This window comes from Lagopus muta, chromosome 5 (genome assembly GCF_023343835.1).
Source record: "Lagopus muta isolate bLagMut1 chromosome 5, bLagMut1 primary, whole genome shotgun sequence".
Taxonomy (NCBI): domain Eukaryota; kingdom Metazoa; phylum Chordata; class Aves; order Galliformes; family Phasianidae; genus Lagopus; species Lagopus muta.
The window spans coordinates 38,750,106-38,770,143 of NC_064437.1; the positions used below are offsets into that span (position 1 = coordinate 38,750,106).

General features: G+C 37.7%; 1 protein-coding gene across 8 annotated transcripts in view; it reads right to left on the minus strand.

Moving 5' to 3' along the window:
* Window positions 1-5,470: 5,470 nt before the first annotated feature.
* Window positions 5,471-20,038, minus strand: part of RHOBTB1 (Rho related BTB domain containing 1) — a 47,847-nt gene continuing 33,279 nt past the window's right edge. For all 8 annotated transcript variants that reach the window (XM_048946426.1, XM_048946427.1, XM_048946431.1 and 5 more), the window contains 7 exons: window positions 15,356-15,541; window positions 12,702-13,669; window positions 12,174-12,292; window positions 9,557-9,707; window positions 7,844-7,932; window positions 6,605-6,710; window positions 5,471-6,126 (listed from right to left, as the gene is read on the minus strand). In XM_048946426.1, coding sequence (XP_048802383.1) covers window positions 5,957-6,126; window positions 6,605-6,710; window positions 7,844-7,932; window positions 9,557-9,707; window positions 12,174-12,292; window positions 12,702-13,669; window positions 15,356-15,541 — 1,789 coding nt within the window. In that variant the 3' untranslated portion in view covers window positions 5,471-5,956. The remainder of the gene's footprint in view (window positions 6,127-6,604; window positions 6,711-7,843; window positions 7,933-9,556; window positions 9,708-12,173; window positions 12,293-12,701; window positions 13,670-15,355; window positions 15,542-20,038) is intronic.

Consider the following 20,038-nt stretch of genomic DNA (forward strand, 5'->3'; position numbering starts at 1 on the left):
CCCAACCCTAATGGAAAGCAGAGACAAATCCTATTCTCCACAGATGAATAGTTGAGTGTGCAAGAATTTACATTTGATTGATGCTCACTTAAAGAGCCGTGTGTCTTACTGACTGCAGGACTAGTGACCCTACATCACACCTCTAGCAAGCTAGTGCAGCTCTTCCTGCAGAATTTGCTACACAAGAATAGGGAGGATTCAGTCTCATGCTCCTGAGTGATCCTGCTCAGGGATCTTCTAATGGAGTCTTTTTTTTAATGTGAGATTTGTTAATTGTCTAAAAAATAAACCCAGACACCCCACAGTTGGAAATGCACGTGCAAATCAGAATGGGGATCCATGAAACTCTGCAAGTGGACTGTAAGTCCAACTGAGAACCTAGGATAGAAGCCTTATGAATGACATTTGTAATATGAAGAGACTGAGCTAATGTTTATAAGGTGGTAGGGAATTGCATCTCATCATATGCTCAGAATGCCCATCTTATACTTACAGCAAAGATGTAAATTTAATGATATATTCCTAAGATACTGCCAATTGTGTTTTGTTTTTTAACTCTTGAGGGTATTTTGACTAAGCACAAGTATCAGGAATGCCATGTAATCCTTGTTCTACAGCCTCAGTGTAAAACTAAAATAGTTCCCATGAGGAATAAATAATTACCTTTTTTTCTTTCTTTTTTTTTTTTTTTTTAATGTTAAGGTCAAGAATTAAAAATCCTCCTTGTGAGTTGTCATCAACGGGCTGCTTATCTAAACTTCACTGAAGCCAGAATGGGAGCTGGGAAGAGACGCTCCACTAGTGCAGCTACTCAGGCCTGCAGAACACAGAAGGGATGGCACCCAGATCACTAAATATCTAATGGTGAAGACCTAAAGCTGAAAGTCAGTGTTGGTATCTACAGGGAATCTCCCCCATCCCAGTGTAGAATTTTTATATGGTACCTGAAAAGCTGTTGCACTGCCGTTACCCGTGTTTCTGTGATTCACCCTCTTGACTTTGTGTTTTTCAGAAGCTGATGAACTTTTCTACATTGAAATCTCTGAAAAGGCCACTCCCTGGTGTCACAGAACTTTGCTGTGTGCTGTCCTGATAACATAGACCGACTGGAGATCCTTTGTATATTGGGGTAAGGACTTGCTGTTCTGGAATACTCTTTCAGAAGACAAAAATAGATATCCCAGATGGTACTGGGCTCTTTCTAAGGCCAAAGGACAGACTGAGGTTTCAGTGCAGTATGGGAACGGATTTGAGATGAATCAGCAATACAAAATAATGTTTTCACTGTAATGTGTGCATAGGACATGCAGGAGCTATAACTGAGCACATCTCTAACTGTAAAACAGCCCAGCAGGATGTTACAGTGATTGTGTCTGCTTGCAAATGAGATACTAAGATCAAACAATTATAGAGGAGCCGTAACAACTTTGTTCTGTGTTAACTGCTCTCTCTGAATCGCATCTTAATCTTCTCACTGGACACTCTTCAGAGTTTAGATACGTTAGCGTTACTTGTGCATCTCATGTTCAAGTTTCTTCATAGGCTTCTTTAGCCTTGATCCCAGAACTTCTCACATTTCTACCGAAAGCTCAAGATTTTCATGTAAGCAGCAGGGTGGGATTTAGTTTCCCTGTATAGAAGGATATACAATAGTCTCACTACTCTGGCTGCTAATGCAAAGCAAATCTTGACACGGGTTATATTCTTTTACCTGAAGGCAAAGGCATATGCTAGCTGACAATGAGTTATCCTGTTGCAGAGCCTGCAGGATGGGGATTATTGCTGCTAACACGCTTTCATCCTGCATGCAGTACACAGAGCAAATTTCAGTTAGCAGATTTTGAACAAAGACAGGTGATAATGTGTAAATTCATTAGGTGGCAATTCAGAGCCCAAAGTGTGCTTTTAGGATAGCTCATTGATTTCAATAGGAATTTTGCCTGCAGGAGAAATAGACTCATGCAAATGCTGTTGTATCATTTTAATAGACCAAAAATCTAAGGGGATTCAGGAGTGGCAAGAAGACACCTTAAGGCATCTCTGCATAGTACGTGCCTTGGACTCCAAATAAGAACAAATAAATGCCGGCTTATCTGATGACAAAAGACTGACCTGGGTTTAAAAAAAAAAAAAAAAAAAAAAAAAAAAAAAAAAAAAAAAAACAAATGTAGACAAAAACTGTGGCTTAATCTGACAAGGTCAGCAAATCTCTCTACCAAACTGCAATCCTTCTCAGTGTGGAAGAACTGAAATATTTCACCATTCAGATACCAAAAGTTCAGATACCAAAATTAGTCCTATTTAGTATAGAAGATGGAAGACTTGGCCCTCAGAGCAGGATTACCAAGATGCCTTTAGACAGACTCTGAGTGCTTGTTATGGCAACAAAGGGAAAGCCCTACATTTTACAAATCAAACACTTCAAGGTATAAATTGCTCTGTACTTGGTGGATTCCTGTAGATAAGTTGATGTAGAATTAGGCCAATAAACTACAGTGCTGCTCCTTTCTTAATTCCTTTGGCAACACCACCATGCTTTCAGTGCTCAGAAGTTATGTTCAGATTCATCTCTTCTATGAGGTAATCCTTTTTAATGTATCCATGAATTCAATGCTTTCCTTTGCACACCTTGAGACCTTATCTGACTGAAAGGCAAGGACAGCTACATCTTCAGAAAATGAAATTAGTGAGTTACAGCTGAGTATGGTCAATCTCTTATTACTCACAGAATATCTTATTTCTGGCTCCTGGTGTGCTGTGTGCAGGTGGGAAGCTGCAAACATTGGCTCTTGTTGTGATACAAGTACTCTAGGCCAGATCTTGCTTGTAGAAGTTCTTGCTGTCTTAGAAAAAAAACCAGAAGAATGCTGTTTCTAAGCAATAAGCTGAGTCTCTCCAGAAACAAAAGCTATGCAGCTTTCTCTAGATTCTATATATATGTATTTTCACCTATGCTTTTAAAACATATTTATATATGTGTGTATGCATATATATATATACACACACACACACAAAACAGGCCTGAAAAGCAACAATTCTGACTTGAAGCTACTGGTTTAATCAGAAGCATTTTCATATTTTTTGTCACTGCTTTTTGTGTTGAGATCATTACCTTTTCTAATGGTAAATTCAAAAGAGTAAAAAATTGCTTCCAGAAGTATCAAATTGCTGACATTAACAATCCTATAAATTAGCACTTTAGAAAAAATGTACGTTGTGTGCTGAATGCATTTACTTTTCCATGCCCTTTGTATTGACTAAAAGCTTTGAGAAAAATCATAAATGCTGTGCTTTTCATTGTCTTACCACAGTCTTCTAGAAAAGCAACATCTTTCTACCTAGTATCAATCTTAATATCTGTAGTTGGGGACACTTTTGCTGAGGGGCTACTAACAGGTAATTAGGGATTCTGTACAAAGGCTGACAACCTCAGTAGTGAGAAAGCAGGAAACTTAAAGCATACTGAAAACCTTACGGATTTCCTGCTGTTTACCTGCAATTTTTTTCCCCATGTCTGTCTTGACTAATTAGTTTCATGTCCCTTGGGTAGTATCATGGTAATTAAACAGTAGAAACCACACAGAAAAGTGGCAGGAGGTTTTTTGTTATCCTGTTGAACAGTAAATGACAAGTAGCAACCTTCCTGCATCCCTGACACATACAAACACTAGAGAACTTCCCTGTCACATTCCCAACCATAAATCTGAATATGTCATGCAAATACCAGCTCAGCAAATCTCCCTGAATGATACTGAAGTCAAATGCTTAGAAGTAGCTCCAAAAAGCATGGCAGACTTTTCAGGAATTTAAAAAGCTTCTTAAAAAAGCTGAGAGACCATTTGTAACTAAACAGTTTTATTGACTTTTTTGCAAAATAAAAAACACAAAGTAACCACCAAGATTAAAGGCCATAGACAGCATTAACCAAATGAACCAGCCACTTGGTTATAGTAGCTGATAACTAGCACAACTGGATTTTATTGCATATACCTCAGGTTCACTTATATATCCATTAGTTTGGCAAGATTACAATCATACAGTAGCTTTGGTTGTGTAAAACCTAGTAGTAATACTTACTCAAAATGGCTAATGTTTTATGACAACAGATACTTATCACATCTTTGCCTTCACACATCTTTTCTCATTCTTTCTTCTCTGTAATTTCCATCATCGCTGACCAAGAATTAAGGAGACAGTGTTTGCAACTATCATTTATAGCCCTTCTTTATCAACGTATGGTGATGAATCTTTTATAGGGATAGGAATCTGTTGCTTGCTTGCCTTATAGAAGTCTGTAGAGCAGCATGTCTTTCCCTGCTAGGCAGCTTCTACCACCCTGCGGTAGCAAGTGCCCAGAATTATTCCAACTGGAACCTAAATAAGTAGAGGTGTATATGGCTTTCAGTCCAAAGCCTTTCCTGACCTACAGCATGGGGGCTTGACTGCACTGCCTTACCTGTGAATACAGAAAATAAAAACATAAACAGCTTTTCACATTGGTATGCTGAGACACCAGCACAAAAAATATTAACAAACCTAATATACAATACCTAACTTAGTTACAGAATTGTGCCTGAGACACTGTGCAGGGCTGCACATGTATGTTCTACAATCTATATATTTTACTTTTGGTCTTTTAAAAATGCTTCTTTCTTATATAATCTAGTATAACACCGCAGCTTTAAAGCAATGGTTGATAAAAAGTCATAAACACACAGCGTATCTGAAAACACTGGAGGCTTTTTTTTTCTCACATTGCTTTTGAGGAATTCCTTCCTTTCTGCCTTTATTTTGCCCCCAGCTTTCTGAGATATTTCCAGAGGAAATACATGGCCTACTCAAACCCTATCACTTTGAGTTCTACCAGGGAAAAAGCTACAAAACACTTTAGATTAAAATGAAGTGATAGTGTGCGAAGATCATTCTTCACTTACGAAAGGTTATAATACTAGATAACTTAGTTGGTTTTGCAGCCCTTTCATTTGCTTGCACTGAAGTAAAATGGAATTCGGCATGAGGAATGGCTGCATGGTTAAGACCACAATGAACAAGGTAACTGCTGTGCAGTACTTCAAATGCAAGCAGTATAACTGCTTTCTCTATTCAGATCCATACTTATAAAGATATAAATTAATAAGCCCTTCTAAATGGTTTTAGAAACATCCTCTTTGATCTAGACGCTTAAAACCTCTGAATGCTTAGAACCACTAGATTTCACATGGCTCACATAGTCATAATTATTTGCACTTACAGGGCAAATATTAGAAATACATTTGCCTGCAGTTGAACAGGTAATTATATTGCCTATTATTCAGCTGAGCAAAGATCAAGCACTCCGTATCTTGCAGTTATTGGATCTTATTCTAACTTTTTACTTTAGAAAGGAGAAATACCCATCTAATTATATTACCAAATGCACAGTACTTAGTTTTAAAAAAAAATAACAAAACCAACATTTATACTAGGCATCTTGTTTTTTTTTTCCTAAGGTGACTTTTTTATGAGATTGAGAGATTAGACTCTAAAAGCTGTTTCTGATGACTGAGGATTGTCTATTTCACTGTACTCGTATAGTAAAAATAGTTAAAATCTAATACAAAGCTGCTACATGGTTTTGTGGTCTGTAAAATAAAATGATAATCCACAACTTTATCTGAACAAAATACACTAGACAGTATAAAAATATTTCCCAATTGGAGATTGAAACATTAATGCTCTATTATTATTTTTTATATAAAAAGAAAGGTAATAATGGTAGACATTTGTCTTCTTATTAGCCAAAAATATACATAGGACTTTGAGGAGCTGTTCCAGGCTCACTTTCAGTGGGCTTGTGCTTTTGACCCTAGCAGTAATAAATGCACAGATATGGAACAAAGTTTCCTGAAAACATCTTATTTCTAACAATAAGACTAACTTCTGACACTGGCTATGAATTTCCAGTTATGTGTTCTGTTCAGGCAACTACAGCAGAGGAATTCCAGAAGCACCACTTCCGCCTTGAATGGTGTTTATTTAGTGCAAAATCTTCCTTTTCTCTTTCTTTCTTAACTCGTTGGTAGTGATCTTCTTCTTTTAAATACCACACAGGTGGCCAGCGATGCCTCTCAAAATATTCTTGATTATCTGATTAAAAAGAAACAAAGCACAAACCAGCCAGTAAATTACACAGATCCCCAAAAATGCCTTGTTTGCAGAAAGCTACACAACTAATCATTTATCCAGTCTCTGTGTTAGCTAGCTTATCAGAAATTCCCCTAGTTTCCTGATGTACTTACAGTGAAAAGAATCTGAAAGCAGCCACATGTGAGAATTCTCAGACCACTAAAGTGTTAAAAATGCAAGACCTTTATAGAGCCTATCTTTAATTGTGACACCAGTACATAACTTTTCCTTTTAGCATCTCTGAAGTAGGTAAAGAGCAACATGTTTGCCTAGGAATCAGGCTAATGACTATGACCCTTCTTTATAGATTAGAAGAATGTAAAAATGCTACATGTAATTGTGCAGACGTTCAGTCTCACAGCTGAGCTATCTATGTGTTGAATGGACTAGGAGAGAAAGAAGGAGTGGCCTCATGAAAATGGAGAAGTGTTACCCATACCTGAAGATTTGGCTTTGATCTCCTTGCGGAATTTGGAGCAAACACTGTTGTAATTGGTGCAGATGTAGTGCAAACACCAAGCTGCCAGCTGGTTAGCGTTGTGAAACTGTAAAGAAAAACAAGAAGCTTATTCAGTTTACTGAGGTTATTGTTCATTCTGCAGTCCCAACTAAGAACCAAAGCTAGTGTGATTCCCCAGTGAGTTGTATCTGGCAGCACTCTCACAAGAGCACAGGGAAGCTTTTGAAGATGAATTCCCCTCTAGATGTTCTAGCCCTTGTCAGGCTTCTCTGCTGGAGCAAATGGTGGCCCAAAAGGCTTGTAAGTAGGTGTTTAGTATGCACAGCATTTAGTTCCCCTGAACCTCAGGCATGCTGGACCTTTCCCTTATGTCTGTACCTATGAGTTATTACAAAGCCTGTTCTGAAGTAGCTTTCTGTAAGCCTAGCGTCACTGATAGAATTCAAGCATTAACGAAAGCTCAATACAACACCTAGTAAAAGCTTCCTACAGTCATAAGGAAGAAATAGCTAGAATGCAAATCAACCTTCATTGCATGTGTTTCAGTTGTCTACTATGACCTCAGGTTACAAACACATTGCAGTTGCATGTACAAGGCAGTGAGGATATCCTAACAGCAGTTAAAACTTCCTAATTCTGTCTTCAAGCAAGGAAACAAAAAAACACCCTTCATAAAATTAAGTAAGCTGCCCTTCTCTTGAAAAGGGTTCAGTCTTGGTTTCTGGGACTCAGCAAACATTGAAATATGTCTGAACAAGAAGAAGTAATATTTGTACATGCTCTGAACTATCAGAAGACTGGCTCTGAGTAGCTAGTCTAGGCATTAAGTTTAAAAACATAAAAGCTTTTGCTGCTACACTGCAGATCTAAATATCTACTGGAACTAAACAGAGAGGAACCCAAGAACGAGTTACCATTGCTAAACTGCTCCATTATATTACAACACAGCCATGAAAATAAAGAGCTTGCAAGCTCAATGATCAAGAAAAATTAAAACTTGTATTTGAAACAGAACTACCTCCAGTTTACTTCATAGATATTTCATCTCTGAACTAACGTAAAAACCTTCTTTACAATAGAAAATAAGAGTCAGTTTTATTGTCAGTTGCTCTCAGAAGTAAGGACTTTGAGTTTCTTAAGTGTAATAGTCAGAACAAAGAGAGCTAAAACAAGTGCTACAGTTGGCAAGAGTATCTTTAAAGAACAGTGTGCACTAACCTGAGCCAATTCTAAACAGGACAGTACATCCCCATCTATTGCAACGCCACTCATGGAGGCCTTGGTCAGCTCTTGTACTGCATGCTGCTCTGTTACAGGAGAAAACCCATTACTCATATGGGAAACAGTCACATCTCAAGGTCAGATCATCCAGCAGTAACAAAGATCCAAGAAGCCACGTTCTTCCTCCTTCCAGTGTTAGCTCTAGCATTGTGTAAGTGGCATATTCACTTAGGTAGCCTCAGCAACTTCAAATCTAAGTAAAGTCAAATTCTGGCCTTCACAGCTATGGCTGAAGATTCTGCATCACTCCTGTGAACTCTATTGCTACAGTAAAGGACAGTCCATACCAGTATTTGCCTCTTTGCCTCAACTGAAATAATTCATTTCTGTTTTCACATGTAATTGTTATCTCTTTCTTACAGAAAATGAGCAACTATTAATCACTCATAGAAGTACAAAATTCAGCAGCCACCTGTCTCCTTCTGGCAGAATGGATAGGTGCAAACTTCAATATAACTTAGAAAAACACATCGGCTGTCTTTTTTGGGTAGTACAAAAACAATAGCCAAGGTTTTGGCAATAGCATACTGACAGCACTAATAAAGAAAAATTCACTTCAGGCCCTCAAAGATTAGTTACTTCTGCAGATCTAAATGTGGGCTCACCACTGAAAGGTACTTCAGGAGATTCTCCTTCACCCTTTCCTAGAAGCATAAACATTTTAGAGGCTGGAGTGTTTACTGGGAAGTGAGCTGATTTGGCTCTTCCGGATTAAGCTGCTGGCAAAAGCCTTTGGGCTCAAAATTATTTCAACAAGAATTAAATAGAACAAAATATTCTTAATAGTAAATGTATGCTTATGCTTCAACTACTTATAAGAATTATCAGGCAATAAAGACTTGTTCTGTCACAACCAATGTAGACAAGATATGCATTCCTGATGCACAATTGGAAGAGAGCGAGGATTTGGTACATGGTTAGAATTTGCAACATTTTTTTTCCTATTAACCCGTGTAACCTTTGCTTCAAGCATCTCTGACAGTTTTAGCCTTGGCCACGTCTTCATAATAATATCAAGTTACACACAAAGAAAAACATATCCTAGAGGTCTGGGGCATGAATAGACTTAATTTTAAAACCAGAATAGTAACCTATTCTGTCATTTTTCTCTAAATATATGGTAGATGAGTTTCATAGTGAACTGAAGATTGAATACCCGTGTGTATACCAAAATATCCAACTCCCACCTGGGCAGTGAAAAGAGATACAGTATTTCTAAAAAACTCATGAACATCATGATAATTTTTAAATCGGTTCAGTTACCCTCTTTGAACAGAAATCTATAATGGAGCACTTTATCTATTACATAACAAAAAGTTCAGGGTCCATCCTGTTTTCAGGTAAATTATTAACTACAGAATGGATACTATAAACCATAGATATTGCATCAAGGCTAAAGAGAAGGTTTACTCTTCGCATTTTTAAAGCACAAAATGCTTCAACGAGCTGGTTTTGCACAAAGCTAAAAAAGGCATGAGGAAGACAAATACATTTTCATAAGAGAAAACATGAAGTTGTACTATAATTTTCCTTTCATGGAAAAAAGAATATCATCTTTGATATGAAAAAATCCTGTGCGTTCCAAAATCATTAAGACATGTTTAAACTGTTGCAGAAGACACTGCATTGGACATGGTCACAGGTCCTTACCTGCTAGAGCAACCAGGTGAGGAAGGCAAAACCTATTTGCCAATGCGATTAACTCAAGTATGTCCAGTTCTTGAGTGGAGGATAATTGCTTGGTGTACAAGTAATCTAAAACAGCTTGCATGGAAGTCTTGTTTATGTTGGGCAGAACTACCTGGAAAAGACATATTAAAAAAACCCAAAAACTCCAATAATTGAGGATTTTTAATATAAGGGTCATGTATCACTTTTGCCACTTTGCTGGATGGTCCCTTTTTCTCAAGTCATCTTAGAAATACAAGGAAATTATTTTTTCAAAAAAGGAATTTGCCATTAAAGTTCAACAAGCTGCCAACTGGCAAGTTTACCTCCAGAGTCAGACCTTTTGTCAGCTTAAATACAGACAATTCTACCAATTTACTGGAATTGGCTCCACATCAAACAGTGAATCTGCACAATGCTTTCTAGCCTGCAAATGGACAGCTTTGTTAGAAGCTGAGCACTTCCCATGCCAAAACTCTCTCAGTACATTTCTTAAGGAATACAATCTATCTGTTACTAGCAAGGGATATTCTAGGAAATCTGAGAATAACAGAAACCAAAGGATAAGAAAGCAAGTAATCAGCCAACCAACAAAACAAGGCATAATCGCCAAATCAGAAAAAAACAAACTATACACACACACACAAACAAACAAAAACAAAAAACCCCAAACCAACAAAAAACCCCCAAACCTTCTCAGTTTGTTTCAAAATAGCCAAATTATCCAAGTAAATGACAGTTGGGAAAGGACTGAGAACTGAAGAAACGAGGCAAACCTTTTCTGCCACACATATACATCAGCGTAACTACTGTGCCATGAAACTCCCTATACTGAGACAAATGCTATTTAATTTTTCACCAGCACAACCCTAAATCCTTGTCACCATGGAACTACCTTAAAAGAAGAGGAAGGAGAAATAGAAAATTTCACTGTAACCTATCATTGTAGTATCTCAACTGCAGTTTGCAGACGTGGTCATTCTCCCACAGTAAAACTGATTCTTGTGGGTCTCAAGGTTGTGCTAGTTGTGCTAGCCCAAGCTAGCTATCTCTCTAATCAGCAGTTTGTAATTCATATCTGCACGACTCAATAGATGCTGGCACTGAAGAATGCACTGTGGTGTTCTGAAAATCTTTTAGTAAAAAAATGGAATGGCACAGTAGAAAATAATAATAAAAATATGGCGAGGAATTAAACATAACTTAATCTGACTGCTTGAAAGCACTCAGTACGTAATTCCTGCTAGAACTGAATTAATCATTGTCACGTGGCCAGCAGTTAACTTTGGGGGCTTGGAAATTTTTCAGTCAGCTGGATGGGTGGGATTCAAACTCAGATTTGTTATAGCTAAAACATAGTCTTATGTGTATCAGATGCTCTGGGAAATGTTCAGTTCTCCAAGTAAGAGCTAATTGTAAAACTCATTCATTATTAACATATTTTGTTAATGCAGAGAACAGTAAATTCAGTGAATGAATTTATTGAATGCTGTGCCTCAAGTACCGAAAAGTAATAACTGAAAAGTAGGTAATTTTGTTTTTGTAAACCAGTTGGAGAAGAAAATTAAATTCCTATCTACATGTACTTAAAAACTTGCAAATTCATTACTGAACACTTTAAACTCTACAAAGCGGAAGCTAAATATTTTAAATGCAAAAGAAGAGCTAAAATTTAAGTTTGTGATTAAAAATAGGTAGAAAATAAATGTGTACTCTTCATTGCCAAATGCTGCTTACTACAATCAAACTATGTTGTTTTGTTTTCTTTTTAAATGAACTACTTGTACTGCATGCCTCCAGGCAAGGAATTGTTTACAGCTGTATTAGAAAAAACAAGAAAAATCTAAGTAGAACACAACCTTACTAAATATTAAATACAAAACACCTGAACTCTTCATAAGAGTTTCATGATAGAATGGACGAAGAAAATTATAACAAGAACCAACAAAACTCAAATCAAATTCTAGATACAGTAAGACACATGGAAAAAAATGCTAGCAGAGCATTTAGAACTCGAAAAATAGACCATGAATACATCTGAAAATATACAGTTTCTAGTAAAAAATCTTAATTCAAAGCTTTAGAGATCTTTTATACTCCATAGCTGTTTTATTCAAGAGAATAAGACAACACAGTAGAGAATTACAGTTTAGCTTTCTGCCAAAGTACTGTGAAGCCAGCTCTCATTTCTAGTTTAATACTCTAATTTTTAAAATATTTTTTCCTTTAAATCAATGTCTTTTTTGTATTTTTGTATTTTTTCCTTTAGATCAATGTCTCCTGCCCCAAGTATTCTTCAAAATGTTTTTACTTGAATAAATACATATTCACACATCTTTAAAACTTATTTGAAAGAAATTAGACATTCATATTTAATTATTTCAATATAAAGTATTTTAAATAGGATTTTAGGTTCTGAGCACATTTTGAGGAAGTCTCATGCCTTGCAGAAATTATGACATCCTCCTAGGCACTGCAATTTTCTTCATGGAAAAAAGAAAGAATCTTTCCAGGGATTACTGTAACCGCTCAAGTAGCTACAGAATGATGCTTCCATTGCCCAATATCCACCAAACACTATTAAAATGTGGACAAATACCTCGCTGTTCAAGCTCTCGATAAATGATCCTCCAAACATTGCGGACATCCATTCACAGCTACAGATCAGTAGTGGCTTGTGGGCATTAATGGTTCCATCATCCAATTTAAATGTCACATCTGCCATAGGAACAAAGAAACAGGCATGCTGCAAGTCTGTGTTTAAAGTGAAAGTGCCTCAAGAATGCACGTATCCATTACACATTGTTAAGCAAGAACTCTCTCTCCTCCAAGATAACCCTAGGGTTTTGCACAGTTAAGTAAAAATAAAACCTTAAAGCCTCACTTAAAAGGGAGATTCTGGCTGTTCAACACTTGGGAAAGTTCAGCCACTTAGTTAAAAGCTTCTGTATAGATCTGAAGAAGTTAAACTGCAGAATCCCAAGCTGACAAAGCTGGCCACGAGTAACACTAACTTTGTTCTCATCTCTCTCCTCTCAGAACAATGTAAGCTTTTGAAGTACGCAAAGAGACGGTAACATGAGTAAGAGAATTAATACTTAGCCTGTTAAAGTGTGTATTTACTCACCAGAGAACGTCCCTTTGCAAAGGCACTCTTTTATCCGATTAGCTTTTCTGACATGAAATGCTTTAGTAATCTCTTGATTCATGAAGGCTTCTTTATTCATAATGTTCTCCACCATCATTCGCAAATCAAATACTTCCAAGATCTCAGCAATCTGAGCCAGTCTTGTGAGATCTTTTTCATTTTCATCCAGTTGCCCTGTGTATAAAAACTGCAGAACAGTTTTGAAAGGTCCAGCCTGCACAGAGGAATCCATTTTTACCACAGTTACAGGACACATCCTATTTGAGACAGGATTCATTTGCATTTCCTTATGCACACTAACAAACCCCTTGCCCCAGGATGACAGAGATCTTGCTGCAGAAATTGTTTCAGCAGGTTCGGGTTTGAGCATGTTCAAAGAATCAGTACTTTCTGGTGCAGGAATTTTAACATCAACAGATTTCAAGGATATCTCATCAGTGTCATAATTTGTCTCAAGGTGACTTGTCAGAACATCTTTACTTGTATTTTCTTTATTGCACTGTGTTTCATCCAAGTCTGAACTTTCCTCACATTCCATTAAGAAAAGGTCATAAAACTTTGAAGAGGAGGTAGCTAGGTAAATTTTGTGAGCAAAGATGCAGTCCTGCTCCTGGAGAACAAACATCACATCTGCACACAGAGGGCTGTCCAGTAAATAGCCAGCTTCGTTCACGCTCGGTACAGGACATTCAGGAATTTTGATAACTGGAGGAGGGGCTTTTGGAGGTAGGAATGGAGCCTGAAGCAAAGGTTTTTGGACCTTCTTCAAATGAGATTTCCAGAACTGCAGATGTCTTCTGGAGATCAGGGCAGCTCTAATTGCGTTGTCAAACACATCTTTAATTCCAAATTGGTCAAATACACTGGTTTCATAATACGGTATCCCAAGCTCCTTGGCAACCTCTCTGCCTTTTTCAGGTGGCAAAATGTCTCCTCTTTTTATCGGCCTAGGGTTAAACAAAAACAGACCTCCTCACACTGTGATCACTTCAGAGTTACTCCAGAAAGCACAGATTTTTACAAAATGTCACAGCACCAACTGTGAGACAAATATAATTCAAACAAATACATAGCACAAAATAAGTGCACAAAACCCTTTGGGAATCTATAACCACTATACCAGAGAGTATTAGTATAATACACGTAATTCTGCTCAAGTTCGGTGACGTCTTTATAAGTAACTATGCTACTAAGAACATATACAAAATCATTTTCACAAGATGGAGCAAGTTCTCTCTCTATTGATGAAAAATTTACAGTAGGAAGAGCTGAAAGGATGCTTTAGAACTCTGTTTAAAAAAAAGTCTCCCCAAATCCTCTTCTACTTAGCTGTTCAACCAGCATCTTTCTTTGTATTCATCCTTCAATCTCAATGGGAGACTGTCAGACAGAGATGTCAGACAGAGAAAATGACAGAGAAATGCCTCAAATACAGCTAAATACAAAGAGAGAAATATTTCTTAGGCTTACGCTTTTTTAAGAAAATCATAGTAGCCCATGACAAAATTGCACAGAATAAACACATGAAGAGATAGGCCCTGGTTTGGGTTCAGAAGCATTCTGTAGGATCTCATAAATTTCCAGAGCAGCTTTAGTACATGATACAGCAAATCAGAAAAAAATCTGGGCTGGGATCCAGTTTCCCAACAGAAATATCCAGAAGATATGACCTCAACACTGCATACCATTTTGGACAGACACAACCTGGCACAGATGTAACATGTTCCAGACTACAGTTCGCTGTTGTTGCCAGCTAATAATCAGCTCAGGTGGCAAAGTGTGTGCTAGACATGCAGAGTCCTAATTCAAGCTTCATTACTAGTGAAATCATAAAGGAACATTAGAATAATTTTGAGCTTTGAAAAATACTTCCTTTTAAAGAGTCCACAAGAGAACCCAGATCACCCACACAAAAAGGTAATCTGTTTAAAAAAGCAAACCTAAGAAAACATTATTGCAAGACAAGAATTTGAATGTAAGGTAAAGCTGTATAAGAGCCCATGTAATATTAATTCAGCCTTTTTATGGTAACAGGTCACAACAGACGCTTTAACTATATTTTCACAGATACTATTCATGAATCTGGTATCATTCAGATTCTTATAAAGTGGAGAAACTAGAAGCAATATGTGAAAGTTGTTGTTCTTTTTGAATCTAGGAAAAGCAAAGCTTCTCTACAGAAGCTCCTAACTATCAATCTCCAGTTTAATTTGGAGCACTTATTTTCTGGCATGATCTAGGATTATGTTTAGAAAAGAAAAACCCATTGAAAATTAAGATACATGAATAGAACCAATCTGTTTAAAACAGTACCTGATAAGAAATACAGGGTAGGACATGACACATATTTGGGTGGAGAAAGATACATAAAAGCCCCCAGTAATCATTATTATCTACATTATACTAGTGTCCAGGCACTCATGCAAGTTTGGATGTCCAATGAGCAAAAATATTGTTGGAAACATACAATAACTGTGTGTGTTTAAGAAGTAATGAGCCAAAACAACAGAATTACGAATTATAATTTTACTCAAAAAAAAAGGGAGGAGGGAAATGTCATGCTCTGCTTTTTCTCTTTGGAAGTTATTACATTTGATTTACATTTTAAATTCCTATTCTTGTTTAAACTTTACCTTGCCAAGGGCCGTCTGGCTCTGTTAACAGCCTCAAGATCTGCATAGCGGAGATCTAGTTGGCAGCCCACCAGAATGACAGGTGTACGAGGACAGAAGTGCTTGATTTCTTGATACCACATCGTTTTCACATGATTCAGGGAATTAGGATTAGCAATTGAAAAGCAGAGAACAACTACATCAGACCTAGAAAGGGAACATGAAGATACCAATTAAAACCCAACAAGCACACTTTCCACTGCAACTTCACACCTATTTTAATCACTCCTTCTTAAAGCTATTCCATTGTGTGCTTTGAAAAACACACTGACACCCAACAAGAGAACACACGTTGTTCATGCAAAGGTTTTATAGAAGCTATGCATTTAATCACGAAAGCATGAGAGCACAGAGCCACATACTTAGGAAGTGCTGGCCCCATATGCAGAGAGATGATCTCTGCACATATAAACAGAGCACTAAGAAGGGAGGTAGAACTTGCCCTTTTCTACTTTTACACTGCAGTTGTCCACAGGCTGTCACTGCTTGCAATTGCTGACTGGATACCTGAATGCAATTCAAAGATCACTGGTGCTCAGGAATTAGAAAGGTGTTACACAGAACTCCAGAAAAGCCACACCAGCAGACAGACCGTTTCTGAGCTTGCCACAGAGGAATAACTTTACTGCATTCTTCTAGATAGTGAGGCTGTATCCTCTGCAGTGCAGTTTGTACAGCAGTGCTTCCAACATCTTTAATAAATAACCTGTTAAAAGGATTAATTGCCACAGAATTTACAGCAATGATCACTTCCACAATACAAGCAAAAATGAGTATTGTAAAAATAAGGGCAATGCAGCACAGAACAAGACAGTACCTTAAATCAGTGCAAGCACAAAAATGTTCGAGAGCTTTTACAAGTTTTAAGAAAAGACAAAATATTTCAGTAAATAAAACTGCTTTCTAAAGCACAAACATGAGGATTAAAGTTGGGAGTTCAGCCACCAAACCACTTGCCAGACCTAGCACCGCAAGTACTTGTCTCAGAGCATTCCTATCCTGGGATAATTCCTTTATTTATAAACTAGGATGGGATTTATAAAGCAGTTTTCACACTCCTGGGTCTCTCATGAAAGAAAAACAAGAGCAACAAAAATTAAAATTAAAAAAAACAACGTTGAATTGAAACTCTAAGAAAAGACTGGGGGAAAGGGACATCTGGGGTGGTAGAGGGAACTTGCTAATACAGAGCTGACAGCAGAATAACCTCCGCAATACTGTGTCTACCTCAGTTCTGTTACTCGTTAATTTAGCACAATATGCTGTGTCCGTAGTTCGCATAAAAGATACAGAAGGAACAATGAATCTTAGCGTTTGCCTTCTAAATAATGGAATACCTCCTCAGTACTGCTGCTTTCTACATTACAGCGAGGGCACAGACATACCCAGCGGGACTGCTTCTAAAAATAGCTGCAACAGTGCAGGTACTGCTGCGAGCATAACTCACACAGGAGAAATGCACCAGCTCCAGATCTGTACCTCATATAAACTACAGCACATCTGTCATATTTAGAGACAAGCCCTTTTCAAATTGGAATGTTATCTGCTAAATAGGGAGAGGTAAGTAGCCAAAACACGGTTCTTCTATGTAACTGAAGCAAATACAAATCAAATTTAAGTTCGCTCTATTCAAGGTCACATAAGAATAATACCTAGATCCAGGACAAATTTGCTTAGATTCCAGGAAGGAGGAATCAGTGTGTAGCTACAGTGAAAAATCTGTTAGATGTATTCTGATCTGCTCAATTGCTTAATTTAAGATGATCAGAATTGCCAGAGCAGGAAACGTTGGCTGTCAGGCCAGCTCCAACTATAACTGAACAGTCTGTCTTGTGATTTTCAGAAACTGACACCTAAGCCAAGTAATTGCAGCCATGAGTACTCAACCCTCCTGACTCTACAAACCACAAGATACGCATCTCTGCAAACCAGAAGTAAAGAGAACTCTGCAGGAGCTCCTAGGCAGGAGATGACAACAGCTGCCCCCAGCACTTGTACTGCCCAGTGCTGGGATGGCCAGAGCTGGGCTGCTGAGACAAGCCAGGGACAACCTGTTTCCTTGGCCAGGACAGCCCCAAATCACTCAGCAGACCAGACCCAGTGCAGACCTGTGGTTGGGGAAATAATTCTTACTGCAAAACATTTACATCTGATGTGTGCCCAGCTTGCTCTAAACATAGCTATAGACAACTTATAGGAGACTTCTATGGACAAAGAAAGTAGGTCATAAACATTCTGAGATGCACACAAACATAAGTATTACTTCAATGCATTCAGTGGTACACATTTGAACATGGATAAGAACTTTTCATGAAAGCAGCTACCCCTTTTAAACTTCAGAGAATGAAAAAAAAGCCTCTGGAGAATCACATTTGTGGCAGGAATTAGTACATGGTGTGCTGCTACATGGGACATGTACATGGGAACTCCTAGTGTCTGAGATACGAACTTTATCAGATGTAGAGACAGCAGTGTAAGTCACTGCAGAAAAGCAAGTAGTACAGCAAAATGACAAGATAGTTTTAAATTAGCAGCCGCATGGTCTGGCAGCATTCAAGGTACAGGTAACTACTGCACCCATCTGAAGTTTCTCAGCAATTGCTACTATCAGAAACTCCCAAGGTGGGGGAGAAAAGGCAGTATATTAGCCATGTGACAAGCCTTTCTGAAAGAGCTGTTAGAAGCAACAGATAAAGTAATGTTTTTTACAGAAGGCTGCTTTCTCTAACGGAGTATTCAACTGGTTTGGGACTGGGATTTTTGAAGACTCATCTGCTTACATGCTGTGTATATTCCTGAACTGTGTAATGAGGTGCACTGCAGATACAGCTGCACATCATGCTGCTGAGCCATCTCTCAGTGACAAACTACTACATAGTTTCATCTTAACTAATACTTTTATTTTAGATAAAATTTGAAGGAAACAGCGATATTAAATGGCATCTCATAAATTCTATGGCAAGTGTGCTTAAAAGTTTATCATTTTGTAGTTGGAAACTAGAGTTATAAACTATGGTGATGGCTGCAGATACTCTAATGTGGATTTATGGATCATTAAAGAAACAGGGTGCTTTCTGAAATGCGTATATGCTGCATTACCTATGAAGAAGTTCTGTGTAGTTTGTAATTTACAAGATAGTGGGAAAAACTGCTGCGTTCAAGAACTGCTGGTTACAGTTATGGGGTATCGTCATCGTCACGCAGTCATGGAGTAATACTGTTTGGTTTGGAAAAGGGAAGAAATAAAGCTGAGGAATACAGAATGTGAAGAGGAGATGCATTTGATCCAGAAATAAATGGAAGGAGTAGGAAAGAAGGCGGGAGAAAGGCTGAACTATACTGCAATGCTATCTTTTTGTCTTTCTAGAAGACAAGTTAGAAGTATGCATTTGTTTTAGAGAGCTTAATTGAGACTCAAGAGACAAATCTGACAGAATCACTTTAAGGATAGACAAGTTATATTTTGTTTGACAAGAAGGCTGTTACGCCTATTCATTCAAAGGAAACTAGAAACTAGAACTAGGAACAGACTACATTTTTTTCCCCCTGTATCTAGATATTAGCATTCTCTGCGAAGATTCAAGTTCAAAAAAAGGGAGTCCATTCTTAGAGTTTTAAAGAGCAAGCTCTATTGCAGAGGTTCATTCAAACAGCTAGACTCTTTTGATTTTACCTTAACAGCTAATCTTTACAGGTTGATTTATCAAGAAAATGTTGTTTTGCTTTTGCTCCTTCTGCCCTCATTTTTTTTTTCTCTACATGTCCCATAATTTTGCCTCAGAGTTCCTCAGAGGACCGTGCCACAGTTAAATGTATCCGATTTGAGACAGAATTGGACATTGCATAGGCTTTCAGCCACATGAATAAACAGATTGTAGGACAGCCCGACTGCACACATCAGCTGCAAACACAGTAGATTCAGGCTGTAGAAGACTACAAATTAAATCCAGAATCTCATTTATGGCACAAGAAAATCCTGCTGTATCTCCCCATCAATCCTTTGAAGAGAGAGATTCACTTGATTATACAACATTTTGTCATTCATGCATCTCACAGAGCTGCAAAAAGAACCAAAACAAAAACCAAAAAGCACTTTTTAATTTAAATTAAATTAACTTTTAATTATGCAGACAGCTATAAGCAGGACTGATAATATGTTTTCAATAGAACTCAGTTTTTAGTAAGTGCAGTTGCAGCCATCACATGAAATGAGAAGAAATTCATTAAGTGACCCATGAGAATAACAAAATGACCTGAAAAAACAGGACTTACGTGCACACACTCAAAACAGATGAGACAATAGGAAAACTAAAATGTGGGGGGTGCCTAGCACGTGAAGAACTGAAGGTATCCAGGTAAGGCAGGGCAAGACCACGCAATGCCCTGGACGTGAGCAGGAGAATCAGTTAGTTCTATACTTTACCGACAGCAGCGAAGCTTCTTAAATACTGGTGTAATGAGCAAAACTGTCAAAATGCCCTGAAATATATTCCCATTTTGTGATGAGTAGTATGCAGATCTATTGCTACAATTTCTGTAACATCATTTTTAGTTAGAAACAAAAGTCATAAGAAGATGATAAAGCTAGCTCTAGGAAAGCTGTGTATTTCAAGGTTGTGGTTCAAAAGTGGAAGATTTTCCCAT